This window comes from Pungitius pungitius, chromosome 21 (genome assembly GCF_949316345.1).
Source record: "Pungitius pungitius chromosome 21, fPunPun2.1, whole genome shotgun sequence".
Taxonomy (NCBI): Eukaryota; Metazoa; Chordata; class Actinopteri; order Perciformes; family Gasterosteidae; genus Pungitius; species Pungitius pungitius.
Genome location: NC_084920.1, coordinates 14476845 through 14490550, shown reverse-complemented (window position 1 = coordinate 14490550; position 13706 = coordinate 14476845). Strand labels below are relative to the sequence as shown.

The 13706-nt window shown below is 44.8% G+C and overlaps 1 protein-coding gene across 5 annotated transcripts in view; it reads right to left on the bottom strand.

The window, feature by feature from the left end:
* LOC119212892 (ankyrin-3-like) overlaps nt 1-13706 on the bottom strand; it is a 68507-nt gene that overhangs the window by 49298 nt on the left and 5503 nt on the right. For 4 of the 5 annotated variants that reach the window (XM_062559881.1, XM_062559880.1, XM_037463746.2 and 1 more), the window contains exons 2-5: nt 4276-4377; nt 3596-3694; nt 2416-2517; nt 1038-1136 (exon numbers count right to left, since the gene is read on the bottom strand). In XM_062559881.1, the coding sequence (XP_062415865.1) occupies nt 1038-1136; nt 2416-2517; nt 3596-3694; nt 4276-4377 (402 nt within the window). The remainder of the gene's footprint in view (nt 1-1037; nt 1137-2415; nt 2518-3595; nt 3695-4275; nt 4378-13706) is intronic. The other variant, XM_062559882.1, reaches the window with a different exon arrangement.

Genomic DNA, 13706 nt, shown 5'->3' with positions numbered 1-13706 from the left:
AGAAAAAGCCAAACATAATTCCAGAAATGGATCAGCAACCAAAAATTATGATGAGAATAGAACATCGCGATATTATGTTTGTTTTTAAGAACAAAAAACTAAACCTGCAATAAAAAGATCAAATACAGACTGAAGATATTCCAGAGATATGTTGTTTATCTGCCGCATGCTATTCTTGAATGGTAAAAATGGTTGAATTATTAAACACCGTGAGTTAATTCAAACGTGGATATACATTTCCCCGCATGAATAATTCACTCATGTCTCCTGCTGAAGGAGACCGAAGAGGAGGAACAGGAGGAAGACAAAAGGAGGACTGATGAAGGAGAGAAGCTAGGAGAGATGACATGAGAACACATGAACCCTACAGTTTAATGTCTCTCACACTCTCTCACACACACACACACACACACACACACACACACAGCTGTCCCATGTCATGTTACTAGAACCCCACTTATTGCATTTTAAAGGGACTTTTATTTCTAATTATTGTGCCATTTAATTACCATTATATTCAAACATGTTTAATAATAAATAGTCCCGATGTACTATAAATTACATGATTATCGCTGTTTAAAAAGCATCAAGCCTGAGAATTCATATATTATCATAAGCACTGGCCTTTGAAATGAGGTGAGGACGTGTTGCTCACATTTTAGTGGCAGTCTGCTGTCTGCTGGTACTACAGCAGATGATGGATTGATCCCACACACACACACACACGCACACACACACACACACACGCACACACACATGCGCACACACACACACATGCGCACACACACACACATGCGCACACACACACACCGTCCTCCCTCCGCAGACAGTCAAGGTTGCTCTGCATGAATCATCACTCTCAGCTCTGTACGCCTCCTTCCCTCTCCTCCTCATTCTCCTCCTCATCCTCCATCGCCATCTCTTTCTTCATCTGTTTTCTTCACCTCTGACATCACAGTAAACAACGACCTGGTCCCATCTGCACCAAACCGTGTGATTAGAGGGCGGCTCGGTGTGGGGGGGGGGTGTTCCGTTACCTCTGTGGCGATGCTCTGGCTGGAGCCGTGGTCCAGGAGGAACTGCACCACGTCCATGTGGTTCTCCTGCGCCGCCATGTAGAGCGGCGTGAAGCCATTCTGGAAGAGAGGAAGGACGCGGTGCATCAGAGAAAAGGTTCTGGTGTGTAGTCCCGTATTGGGATTATTATTAAAACCATGTGCTGATTATGAAACGTTCAAGAAAAGGTTTTGCTTTGTATTTCATACACTTTTGTATTGGCTGTGAAGATGTAGTTCTTTTGAGTTTTAGATGACCTCCAGAAGAGGCTGTACATTGCAAAGTCTCGTATTAGCTGAAGCACATGCTATTAGGAACCTGAGTCACATGTAGAGTAAAGGAAAGGCTTGGAATGTAAATAATCCATCTCATTACTCTGCTGCCATCAGGTCACCGCTGGCAGCGTGGAAAATCAATAATCTGCTTTACGCCAATATTGGATTTTTTTAAATGCTCAGCATTAACGAGATGAAGCAGCTTCATTGGTCATGCCTGTAACTCACTGGGTCAGCTGAAAACAGACGTGTTTAATCTATAAGCGGCTTCCTGATAGAATATAGAGAACCACGACGTATGGCTGTTGTAAACAAGAAGTTTGGATCCGCTTCGACCGCCACGGCTGCCGGTACCACGGAGACGAGGCGTCACCTCCGCACGTCCCTCACACCAACAGCAGAGATAAAAGATATGACCCGGGGCTGCAGTATAAGTGAGTGTGTGTCTGTGTGTGTGTGGGGGGGGGGGGGGCACTAGCACTAGAACTAGGCCGGTTCTTTATAGCAACACAACGATTCAAAAATCACTTCAATAAGCAAAAAAAAGCTTCCTCTCCGTCCTCCTCCTTGTCGTCGTCGTCCTCTCTTTTGTGCATTCCTTCTGGAGCCGGCGCTCCACCAGGTTCTCTCATCAGACGTTTCATCCAAACCTCATCAAAACTAATCATCTAATCAACTGTCTCCGAATTCTGCTACAAAAATTAAACATAGTAAAAAATAGATAAATAAGATAAATGAGCTTCAGTACAGAACAATAAAAACAACATCTTTCCTTCTCTCTGCATCTCTATTATGGTTGCTGTGGTTACTGTGAGTGTGTGTGTGTGTGTGTGTGTGCTGACGATCGAATGTGGGCCAGGGAGCACTGCAGAGCTGCTGACGCAGCAGACTCAGACTCAGACACACACACACACACACACACACACACACACACACACACACACACACACACACACACAGTGTGCAATAGCTGCATACACATTTATCTGCGTGACCCACTCAAACGTATTTTTCTTTGAATGTCACAATTAGAGAGCTTTGTGATGTGTGTGTGTGTGTGTGTGTGTGTGTGCGTTTGTCCCACCTGAGACTGGGCGTTGACGTTGGCGCTGTGGGTCACGAGTTCCTTCACCACGTCCGTCTGCCCGGCGAGGGACGCGATGTGCAGGGCGGTGTTTCCTTTCTGCTTTGAGAAACAGAAAAAAAAACATTTTTACGTATAAGTATAAGTATAAGTATTACAGCGCAGTCCGACCTTCACACACAGACACGATGCACATGTTACGTCCAGAAACGTCGCTCACTGCAGAATGGGAGTTGTCAGATTTTGAAGAAGCGCTAACAGCTATTTGGCATAGTTGTACTGGTTCTAATTTACCAAGATGTAAAGATCAGCTGATTTCCCCATAAAACTTTATTCATGTTTCACTACCAATATGTTATATGTTTCTTTTTAAGATGTACGGTACAACACGCCTTCAGGCTCGAATGACTTCATTGTGCTACTAGACCAGTTTTGACGAACTGTTTTACAAACGTTGTGTCAGTTCTGCTCCCAGATCGCCTCTGCATACAAAATCCAGATTACTTCACATTTAGATTCCATAATATTATGACGTTTCTATCTACCTTTCGTGAGAGGAAGCTCTCTGGTGAAGGAAACACCGTCTTACCCCCCCGGAGAAGGAGGAGCGAGCCGCAAGCAATGAACCTCTAATGGAGGCACCTGTTGTGCGTTAGCAGCTGAGCTGCAGCTGTGTTGTAACTCCTGCTGCCACTGGAGACTCTCTCACACACACACACGCGCACACACACACACACACACACACACACACACACACACACCTCTCCCGTATCTCCTTTTCCAGTCGTGCTACCCGGCGACACGCTACATGTTGGGTTTTAGGGAGGCGCATCTGGAGACACTTCAAATATGTTCAGCCACGACCAATCGGATCCCTGCGTTTCTCAGCTACACACCGCACACAAAAGGTGTAGAAGTATAAAAATAGATGATGGAGTACTTCATTACAGTATTTTTATGAGGAAGAACTGGAGCTGTACTTCCTGTTTGGAGTTACATCACTGTCTAATTTATTAAGTAGACTCATACATTACATAGGAACGTTCCACTAAATCAGTTCAGCCTCTCTGCTCACGTGCTCATCTTCACTGCTGCTCCAGCAAAGTGACTTTGTGAGAGGCGCTGACGAAGCAGTGTGTGTGTGTGTGTTTTTTGACCCCTGGGTGGCACGCACACACACCTTGGTCGAGGCGTCCACGTTGGCGCCGCGCTTGATGAGCTCAGCCACCACCTCCACGTGGCCCTCCTTGGAGGCCAGATGGAGAGCATTCAGACCATTCTGGAGAGACAGAGAGAGAGAGAGATTATAGTAACGCTAAAGAAACACAACAACTGAGGCTGACGGGGATGTCTTGTGTTTAAGGAGGAGGTGTTGACCAGATCACGCGCTAATGTTTTGAATATTTTAATTCAAGACAGTAAAAGACAAGTGAACCTTCTTCTTCCTTCTCAGCTTCTACTTCAAGTGTACTGTTTTTTCTCGACAAAAAGGTGTGTGTGGGGGGGCGGGGGGGGGGCACACCTTAAAAGGAAAGGACTGCTATATTTAACCACACTTTAGTGAGCTGTTGTGAAGCTAATCAACAACGCGCTGCTTTATATCTTGGTTTATATAAATAATACCCCCCCCATACGATACGACTTGATGGTCCACATTCAGTGGGCCATCAAGTTGTATCGTATGGGGGGTTTAGAGCCTTTGTGATAATGTTATATGGAAGCCATGTATGCAGCCGTATATTTTGGGATATCGAGACATTCGGACAGTAGTCTATAGACTCCACACTGACTGTAACAGATCATAAAAGTGTGTGTGTGTGTGTGTGTGTGTGTGTTCACTCTTGTTCTTCTGTAACTCACCTGGTTGCATATATTGATGTCGACTCCATTCTTCAGGTAGTCCAGAGCTTTCTCCAGGTTCCCGGCCCGAGCGGATCTCAGGTAACAGGCGTTCACGTCCGTCTGCGGGGAGGGGGGGGGGGGGGGGGGGCGGAGAGAAAGGTGAGCGGGTCGCCACGTTAGCTCCAGAGAGACGAAAGGAGAAAAACCACGCGGATGTCTGAACGAAGACACGAGCAAAAAAGGGACAAAGCACGGACTATTCAGCCACCGAAATTCAATATCTTAAGTTGCTCGGAGCTGGTAGTCTGTTATTTTAGAAAGGAACCGGTCAGAAGCAAACTTGTGTTGCATGAATCCCTGTAATCAGAGACGTGCTGATTGAATCCTTCAAGGCTTCTGTGTCACTGGCTGCTATGAAAATCTGGTAAATACTGTGCTGAGAAGCTGAATAAACACCTGGATACAATATGAATGATGGGTGGAGTGTTACATCATCACAAGTAACCAAATCAAAAACCACACAAAAAGGGATTTAATCATCTGTTTCATAAGATGGTTTTGATGTAAAGAACTAAACGTAGAAACGCCGAATGCATCAGAACATTTGGATTCAAACGGGGAGATGAGTTCAGATGCATAAACTGTATTTTTCAGACTTTATTTTAAAAATTGTGACGAATATTTGAGGACTTTATAAATGCTGAAACGCTTTTGTTTGCCATTTCAGTGAAACAAAAGCGTTTCACTAGGATCACTGCTAAAGCCTTACAGTCTTATAAAAAGTAGCGTTCAACTGTTTTCATTCTTGCTCATTGATGCCAGTGGAATTTCTTCTTGAAATCCCCAGCGTTGGATTGGGCCGGGGGGGGTGTTAGCGAGGGGGGGGTGGGGGGGGGGGTGTTAGCCGGCGGGTCCGCGCGGCTCGCCGCGTTGTCGCAGACGGATTGTTGGGTAAAGCTGACAGTGAGCTCACTTCCCACTCGGTGAAAAGGACCTAATCTGAGTTCACCATCACACGCCAACAGACAAAGGCTGTTTCTGGTGTCAGCGTTCACTCTGTGGAGAGCATGGGGGGGGGGGGGGTTACCAGAGGCACATGACATCACACAGGCTCCTACTGTGGAATGACCGCTACTGGCAGTGATAGAACAAACTGCTTTTTTTTGTTGCTATTGCTGCATTGCTGACAGACTGAGGCCACCCATGGAGCTCAAGTTTAGTTTAATAAAGTAACACAGAGAACAACAATGTTCTGTTAACTGCGCATATTACAGCTTACGTATGAATACGTTTTTTTGTTTTTCCGAATTGATTTTGCTGAATCGTTAGATGCTTTAACTCTCTAGATTTAGAGATCAAATACATATAAATGCGATATTTTTAAAAGGGTTGTGGAAGAGTTTTCATCTCCTGCACTCGTGAATCAGATTCTCACCACACGTGGAAACTGAACTAAAGGTGCGGCTCACACGCAGTCGTTGACTATCCCTGGAGGCGGAGCCCGGTAACTATAGCAACAGCGACAACACATGCTTCGTCCACAGGACCTGTGGTTGGGTTTTTAAACCCTGAGAGCGGTTTAGAGGCACAGTGCCAAGCCTTTTAAGTTAAATTAGGCGCCAGGCCCGGCTGGCCATGAGTCGAGAGCATTTTCAGAATTCCAGTTCAAAGCGTCGGGAAAGAAGTCAAACCAAAGAGCACTGAAGTCCAGCCGAGCCGTTTGCAGCACCTTCTGAGCGTTCATTTAACACGACAATCACAGCCCATGGTATTATTCTTGTTTCTGTCATCACAGCTCTTCAATAACTCTAAAAGTCTGATTCCCCCTCTTTAATAAACATGGTTTCTTTTAGGATACAAAGTTAAATTTCCTCGTAAACACTCAGTTTGGACTCTGTCTGGGTTTTCAGTCACAGATGTAATCAGATCAAAAGGAAAAGCAGCACACAGTATTTTTCTGCAGATATAATTGGATAAATCATAGACTATTGTAATAAAAAACTCCAGAAAGTCAGTGTAAATGCTGGTTATAATCATCATTAGTGATTATTTCTACAAACACAATACAAATATATATATCATTGTTGATTCTTCTTATGGTTTTTACTAGTAGCTAGTAAGTCACGTCATGATTCCCTCTCTATTCCATGACTAAGTAATTATGAAAGAAGAAGACATAGTGAAAGCAAACACTAGAGAGGAGGAAATCACTTCATAACTGTAGTTACGAGCAACAAGCAGAGCACATGTGTACACATCATCATCATCATCATCTTCTTCATGCCTCTCAGGTTTCTGAGCTGTGATTCCACACCAAGTTCATCCTATTACTATGATGTCTTTATCAAAGCGGGAACAATGGTTGATCGATTAGAAGGCAGCTGTGCAAATGGAGACGGATCAATGGCTCAAATCCAGATCAAATATTCAGTAAAGTACATATTTTCATGCTTCAGACTGTTGATTTAGATCTAGATTTAGATTTATTTTACTAGTGTGACATTTTTTACCAAACAAGGAAGAGATTAATCAACAAACGTGGCAGTTGTACATCTCATAGTTTGATCAAATGTTCTACAAATCTAATCATAGATTAGAGGGTACGATTTGGAATTAAAGATTCAAAGAAATGAAACAAGATTATACATTTTTTTAGGGGTTTATTCCCTAAGCTCCACCTCTTCTAAATATTTCAGTCTTCTGTCCTGTAATGTGTTTGATTATGTATCTGTATCTTTTCTGCATGGAATCTGGAGCTTTTGGACTTGGGTCCAACTAAAAGAGCCCAGCTTATTAGTGTCGGATTATGTCACGGCCGTTAACAGCGTGGGGACATCTGTCGTTTCCAGTGTAACTTTATTTGTCCGCAAGAGACATTCAAAGAATGCTGCCGTCGCTCCGCTTCCAGAACCCGGTCACACACATTCCAACATGGGAGCCACGAGGGACGCTGACCGTCCGTTTTTCTGTGTACAAACACCTGTTTACTGCAAAAGGTCAAACCCACGTTTGGAACTGAAGCAAACAATATGCAAACCTTTTCTTATTTGGTTGGATTTGCAGACAAATGTTGAAGTCCGAGTTGACTTTCATGAAAATGCGTCTCTGGGCGCTGCAGTAAGCCACTGATGAGCGAGCACATCTTGTATATCACATATCAGCAGGCTCCCGGAGCCTTTTGGGCTGTCTTTGTCCCTCACTGAGTGGATCTAGGTTAACGAGGAAATTCACCTATTAAAAGCTTCAATTTCTCTCTTCTTGTTGTTCTTGTATCTTTTACTCCTCCCTCCATTGGCTCTTTGATTCATATTTTAGCACAAACACACACACACAGAGCACCCTCCAAGGTCAGGTGCTTCCATTCACATCACTCTGCAACACGAAACTGTGTCCACACACCAAACACTGAATGCACAGACTCACACGCACAGGATTATATGAAACATACAACCACAGGGAAGCAGGTAAGAATGCCAAAAACGCTGACTTACACCCCCCCCGCCTGCACACACACACACACACTCATCCACGCACAATGCAGCAGAGTGGTGCAGCAGAGTCGCCACTGCGACCCGTCCCATCAACGACCCCTCCGACCTCTCGGCGTCCCACCTCGTCCGACCACGTCTCTCCGGACCCGCAACATCACTTAATCCATCGGGCTGCAAGTACCCCCCCCCCCCCCCACCTCCGTGACTTCACAGCAAACAGACAGAAGAGACTTACTTCTGCCAAATAGTCTGCTGCCTCCTCCACTGCCATGTTGTTGCCTCAGCCCGCAGCTGAGCGAGTGAAACCTGAGCGCTCACTTACTGTTGCAGCTAGCACCAAGGCCAGGAAGCTAGGGAGAGAGGGATGGGGGGCAAGGAGGTGAGGGGGGAGGGACCGTCCGTGGGTGAGAGAGGTAGAAAAAGAGAGAGAGAGAGACAGAGACAGAGACACAGAGATAGATAGAGGGGCGTTATGTCACAGCTAAAAATACCTGGCTTGAAGTGACAAAGTCCAGAGCATGAAGGAGGAGGTGTGGGGGGGGGGGGGGGGGGGGGGAGTTTCCAGCTTTAATCTGAACTCCCACTGGAGAAACACGGGATCAGAGGACAGCGAGTGTGTTTAAGCCACTTGTTAAAGCTGAAAGTGCCTGTCTGACAGTTGGAGTTACAAAGTTACTTTTGAGATGAATATCTTGCCTGATTCCAAAAACATTGATTCCAATCTTTTTTATTTGGAACCAATGCTTCAGCAGTTAAAGCAGAAGAGTCGTTCGCCTGCTTAACTACTCTGGCAAAGATAAGAGAAAAGTTAAAAATAAAAGGTGCCGAGTCCACAGTGCATAGAGAGTGAAAACCACGATCGCAGTGTATCAACACCGAATCAGGACTAAGACTTTGAGAAAAGTGCATCAAAGGAAAGTTTAGCGACCTCCTCCAGACGGTGAACCCACCTAGTGTGCTGACAACTAAACTTTAAACATGCGTATTTGTTCTGTCTTTTAATAATTGTGCGTGGAGGGAGTTCTATATGAAGCGTTTAGGCGGAGATAGGTATATAAACGAGGCACCTCCGACTGAATTCTGATCCTTCTTTCCTCCCTCGTCACCTCGCGAACCCTCGGATCCGTCCGCCGACCCTCCTGGTCGAGGCAGAACCAACCCGAATGTGCACAAAGAAGTTGAAACCAGCTTCGGGCCTCGACAGTTACAACCACACCTCCGGTCGCGTTGAATCCCTGCCCCCGGCCTCTCCACCAACTCCACCATCTCCACCATCTCCACCGCGTATAGCAAACAGCCAGCTGAGGCTTCAGGGCCCGGAGCCCAGCAGACAGATTAGCAGGATTATGAAGGTTCCTGGGGGGTATTACAAGAGGTAAACACCAGCATCAGTTAGCGCGGAGGGAGGCTAGCCAACAGCGGCGGTCAACCCTCAAAAGTCACTTCACTTAAAAAGTAAAAGCAGCATGTGTTTACATGTAGGTTACATACCTGCCAACTTTTCAAAAAAACCTTGGAGTGAGATTTTGTGGGGGGGGGTGACTAAAATCCTGCCACGCACACAGCCACACAAGATGGTGGCTCATATATCAGAGAATTGGAATTAATTTGCCGTGTTGTACCCTGCATTCAGGTGGTTTGTGGGGAGGCACAAAGCCACTGATAGGGGCAGCCTAGTGGAGATGGGACAATATTAGTTACATTTTGTGAAGCAGACATAGCTGAAGGTAAACCCCCCCATGACATGTTGGATTATGTAGATGTGATTTCCTGCATTCTAGTGGATTTTGATAAATAATTGACTGCCTGTGCACCACATGTAAGCCTTATTCATAGAGCTGTGTTTAAGATTGGACCTAGGTAGGTAGATTGATATTTTGATTAGAATGGCTGTATTCTTAAAGAGCCAAAAACGACACAAGGTTAGTTAATCATGTTCACATTCACAAACGAATCATTTCTTTCAAGATTTAAAGTTTAAGAGAGTGAGTAGTGAGTTGGATGCTATTTCATTGTTACATACCTAGCTTGTCGGTAGTGACCGTTTCTTCGTCTGTTTATGTTTTATTTCGCGCCACTGGTGTCTCTTCTTCTGTGGCTTATTTCGCGGTGCAGCGCATGTGGCGCAGTGACGCTCATCAGCGCCATCTATCGTGGAGTTTTGAAAAAGGAACGAACGAGGGCCGGATTTTTTTTTTTTTTTTTGCGTGAGAAATTAGGATGTGTGGCGTGAGTGCGCGTGAAAACAGGCAAAAACGTGTGTCACACGGCGAAAGCGTGAGAGTTGGCAGCTACCTTCAGCAGCTAGCATAGCATAAAAGTGCTAAAAGCTAGCCAGTGGCGTGCTAATGTTAGTGCCTTGGGTTTTGATTTGGTTTAATTGTTGTGACATGGCTATGGTTACGGTCTGGTAAGGTTTAGAGAAATATCCTGGTTCGAGTTGAGTTTAGTACATTTGATTTGGTTGTTGAGTCAAGTGAAGAAAAAAAAAAAAACACATCTAGAAAATTTAGTTAACCATAGTGACAGTTCAGGAAATGAGTTGATAGCTCAGACAACAAGTTTATTTGTCAATATAAAAAAAAGTTACCGAACTGCAAAACATTCTCTGGATCCAGCGCCTACAATGCGGAGCTCTTTCTTCAAAAAAAAAGAAAAAAAGGTCACAGCAAATAGGTTCTCATCCGCCGAGAGTCTTAAAATGTGTAGATAGCGGTTATGTTCAGATCCAGTGACTCATGACTCAGATTAGAGGGTCACACCCGGCCACAGCCACACGTCCTGATTAAGTCTCTTTAAGCTCGACACCGAATCCCCGTCAAATCCCTTAATGTCCGACAGTCTTCTGAGAAGACGCGACGACGCACGAGGACGCCGACTCGCGCTTTCGCTCACTTCATCAAAAATGATGGATGATTTGAAGGGAGCTAACACAAGCTAGCTGCTAGCTTAAAAAATTAAGAGTGACAGTGAAACGGTCCACTGCTAAAGCTCTATAGTCGATGCAATAATGTTCCACCTTAGTTAGTTGTGTGCGTGTCAAGTCTGTCTCCTGTTTGCAAACATTACATTTCCTGTTTTGATGATTTTAATCTATGAAATCCGACGCGTTGCAGACTTCAGTTCACACCTTTTTACCCCAGCAAAATGTCTTTCTGAATGTAGTTCCCATTTGGCCCTGTATGAAAGCTTTTTAGGTTTGAGACTGAGCCTGCAAAGATTAGATTCCTTTTTTAATCCAAGCATTATATTTGGTACTTTTATCTTGGTGTGATAAATCAACTGTTTTTCAAAAGGAAAGTTGCCGGTGGTGCTTTTATGGGAATTTTATTTTACTAACTTCTTAAATAAGACTCCATGTGGGATTTTAAGTCTGCATTGGACCATTCTGGATAATAAGTCTCTTTCTAAATTATAAATCTTAACCACCCCCATGTTGTTGGTGAATAGTGAGCCTCTATCAAAGGGCTCAGTTGCTCCTTAAAAAAACCCGATAATAGGATCAGATTGCATGAAAATGGAACTGGGTCACCTTCAATCATGTCGAGGGTTGAGTCAGAGCACTCGGCCTTAATTTAAATGACGCATCACATCCAGTAGAGTAACCAGGCAGATGTCCCAATAGAACCAACGTTGTTGATCGACCGATCAATCGATCGCTTTTTTTCTCCTTTCTGCTGTGAAGGAAAAGCAGAGGAAGGCACACACACACACACACACATTACACCCCCCCCCACACACACACACACACACACACGCGACAGTTTGATGGTCCTGATGTGTCTTTGGGGTTTTATCGCATTTGTGAAGGAGGGAGGGAGGGGTTGCCTTGGCAACTGGGGCTCCTCAATTTGCAGCGCTGCAGTGGGCTCGTTGAATGCGCAGCAGGAAGAACCCGACCGGTGTTACAACTCTGTGACGGTTGAGTTTCAACGAGCCCACGCAGTAATATTTGTAATAAAAATGAGTTTTATGAGTTCGAAATACTGAAGTGCTTAATTACTTATTAGTTCACTGATCAGGACACCTGGACTTCAATGCGCTTTTCCACAGAATGAAACACTGCTTGAAAAGTTTAACTTTAAATGTTAATCTCTAACTGGTTGAATATTTAGTATATTAAATATATATTGTTACCTTGTGCCTCAGAGGTAATGTCTACGGTTTGTTTTGCTTGACTTAAAGTTTCAATGATTTAAATATTTCAGCAAATCATCACGTTTGAGTGGGGGAAGCAAATATATTTTTGGCAAAATGACGGAAACAATCAATCAATCAACATTCAATAGTTCCATCCCTTCTGTGCAATTATAAAGTGACTTTGGTCTAACTTAGTGTCATTATTTGAAGTATTCTGTCACCAAACGTAGCAGTCTGCATAAGAAATGTGTGTGATGGACCAACTAAAAACACACACAAACGCACAGACACACAGCTACGCAGGTCATCATTCATTTCCAGGTCCTCCATCGGCCCCTAGTGGACACTCGTATTTCTCTATCAGACTGCAGCAGTAAAGTGGGACGACTGTCCTTAAATGTCAACAATAACAGCGGTTCGTCTTTCTCAGTTTCCTGAGATTAAAGTAGACAAAAAAATAATTTTGACTCTACAGTCAATGCTGTTATCAACATGCGGAATAATAATTGGTTACATGAAAACAGGTGCATTCCTTCATAGGAAAAGGATTTGCACCATTTGTCATTGCATATATTGTAATTGTGTGAGTATATGCAGAAGAGGATGTGTTTGTGTGCGAGTTATCCTGCCTCTTCTTGTGCCGTGATCTGATTGGCCGCTCAGCTACTGCAGTGTTGGTGCTCTCAGAGCACATGAGAGGAGGATACAAAAAAAAATATTCAAAATGCACGGCCTACACAAACTACTCAGCTGCTCTTTGCTGCTCCTCACAGTTCAGAATGTGACGAAAGCTCAAAACATGTGATCTTTCACATGTGTTAAATCACAAAACGGGCTGTGTTGTGTCATTTTAAGCTATTTTGACTCCAGACATCAAGAAAAGCCTCCCTCCAACTAGCTCTCGCTGTCAGCTGCAGGCTCCTTCCCTGCCCAGTTCATCCTCGCAATTGGCTGGCTGATCCGCTCCGCTCTCATCTCATTGGACGGCGGCCCCCAGTGACGTCACCGTGCTGCTGGAACGCAGGGCGTGTGGCTGACGTGAGGCCGTGTGCACGCTCCATGCATGGTGTGTTGTTGAGGTAGACACACTACACCAGCACAGGATGGGGGGGGGGGGGGTCAGACGGAAACACCCTAAATACGGACTAAGGCTACACACACACACTCTCTCAGCTGCATCCGTTTCACATCTAACTCACATCTGGGCGTCAAAAACACGGCGAGGTCCAAAAACAATGAAATATTATAAGAGGGAAGGAAAAGCTTCGCCTGGTTTAATCTCTTCTGACAGAGACGGAGCGCCGGTCATGAATAAATTAACATCTGGCCCACACAGTGCACCAAACAGGAAGGCGTGGCACGGTGCATGCGAGCATCCAAACTGCCCCGGACGTAAACACACACACACACACACACACTCACACACACACACACACACACACACACACACACAGAGGCCCCCGATTTCACCACATACTGAAGGACACATCTGCTCTGCCTCGGTATCGGGAAAAGTGGCACAAAATTGAAGAAGCGTAAGTGAGGAAAAAGGGTTTTTCAAGAAGCGATAGCGATGGCTAAGAAGACTCAGGCTTTAGCTCCATTAAAGATGTTTTTTTTTGTTTTTTTTGTCACTCCGCTAAAAATAAAATGCCAGCAGAACGTGAATTGTTGTGAGTTTTATCGGTGGTGAAAACAGAGAAAGAGAAAATGCTTCCAGGTGACCTGGCAAACGAAGTGGAGGTGAATTTCTGTTATTAGCTTTGGATTTTTCGCTGACTCTCTCTGAGGCGGGTTGCCGTGTGACGAAGAAACAGC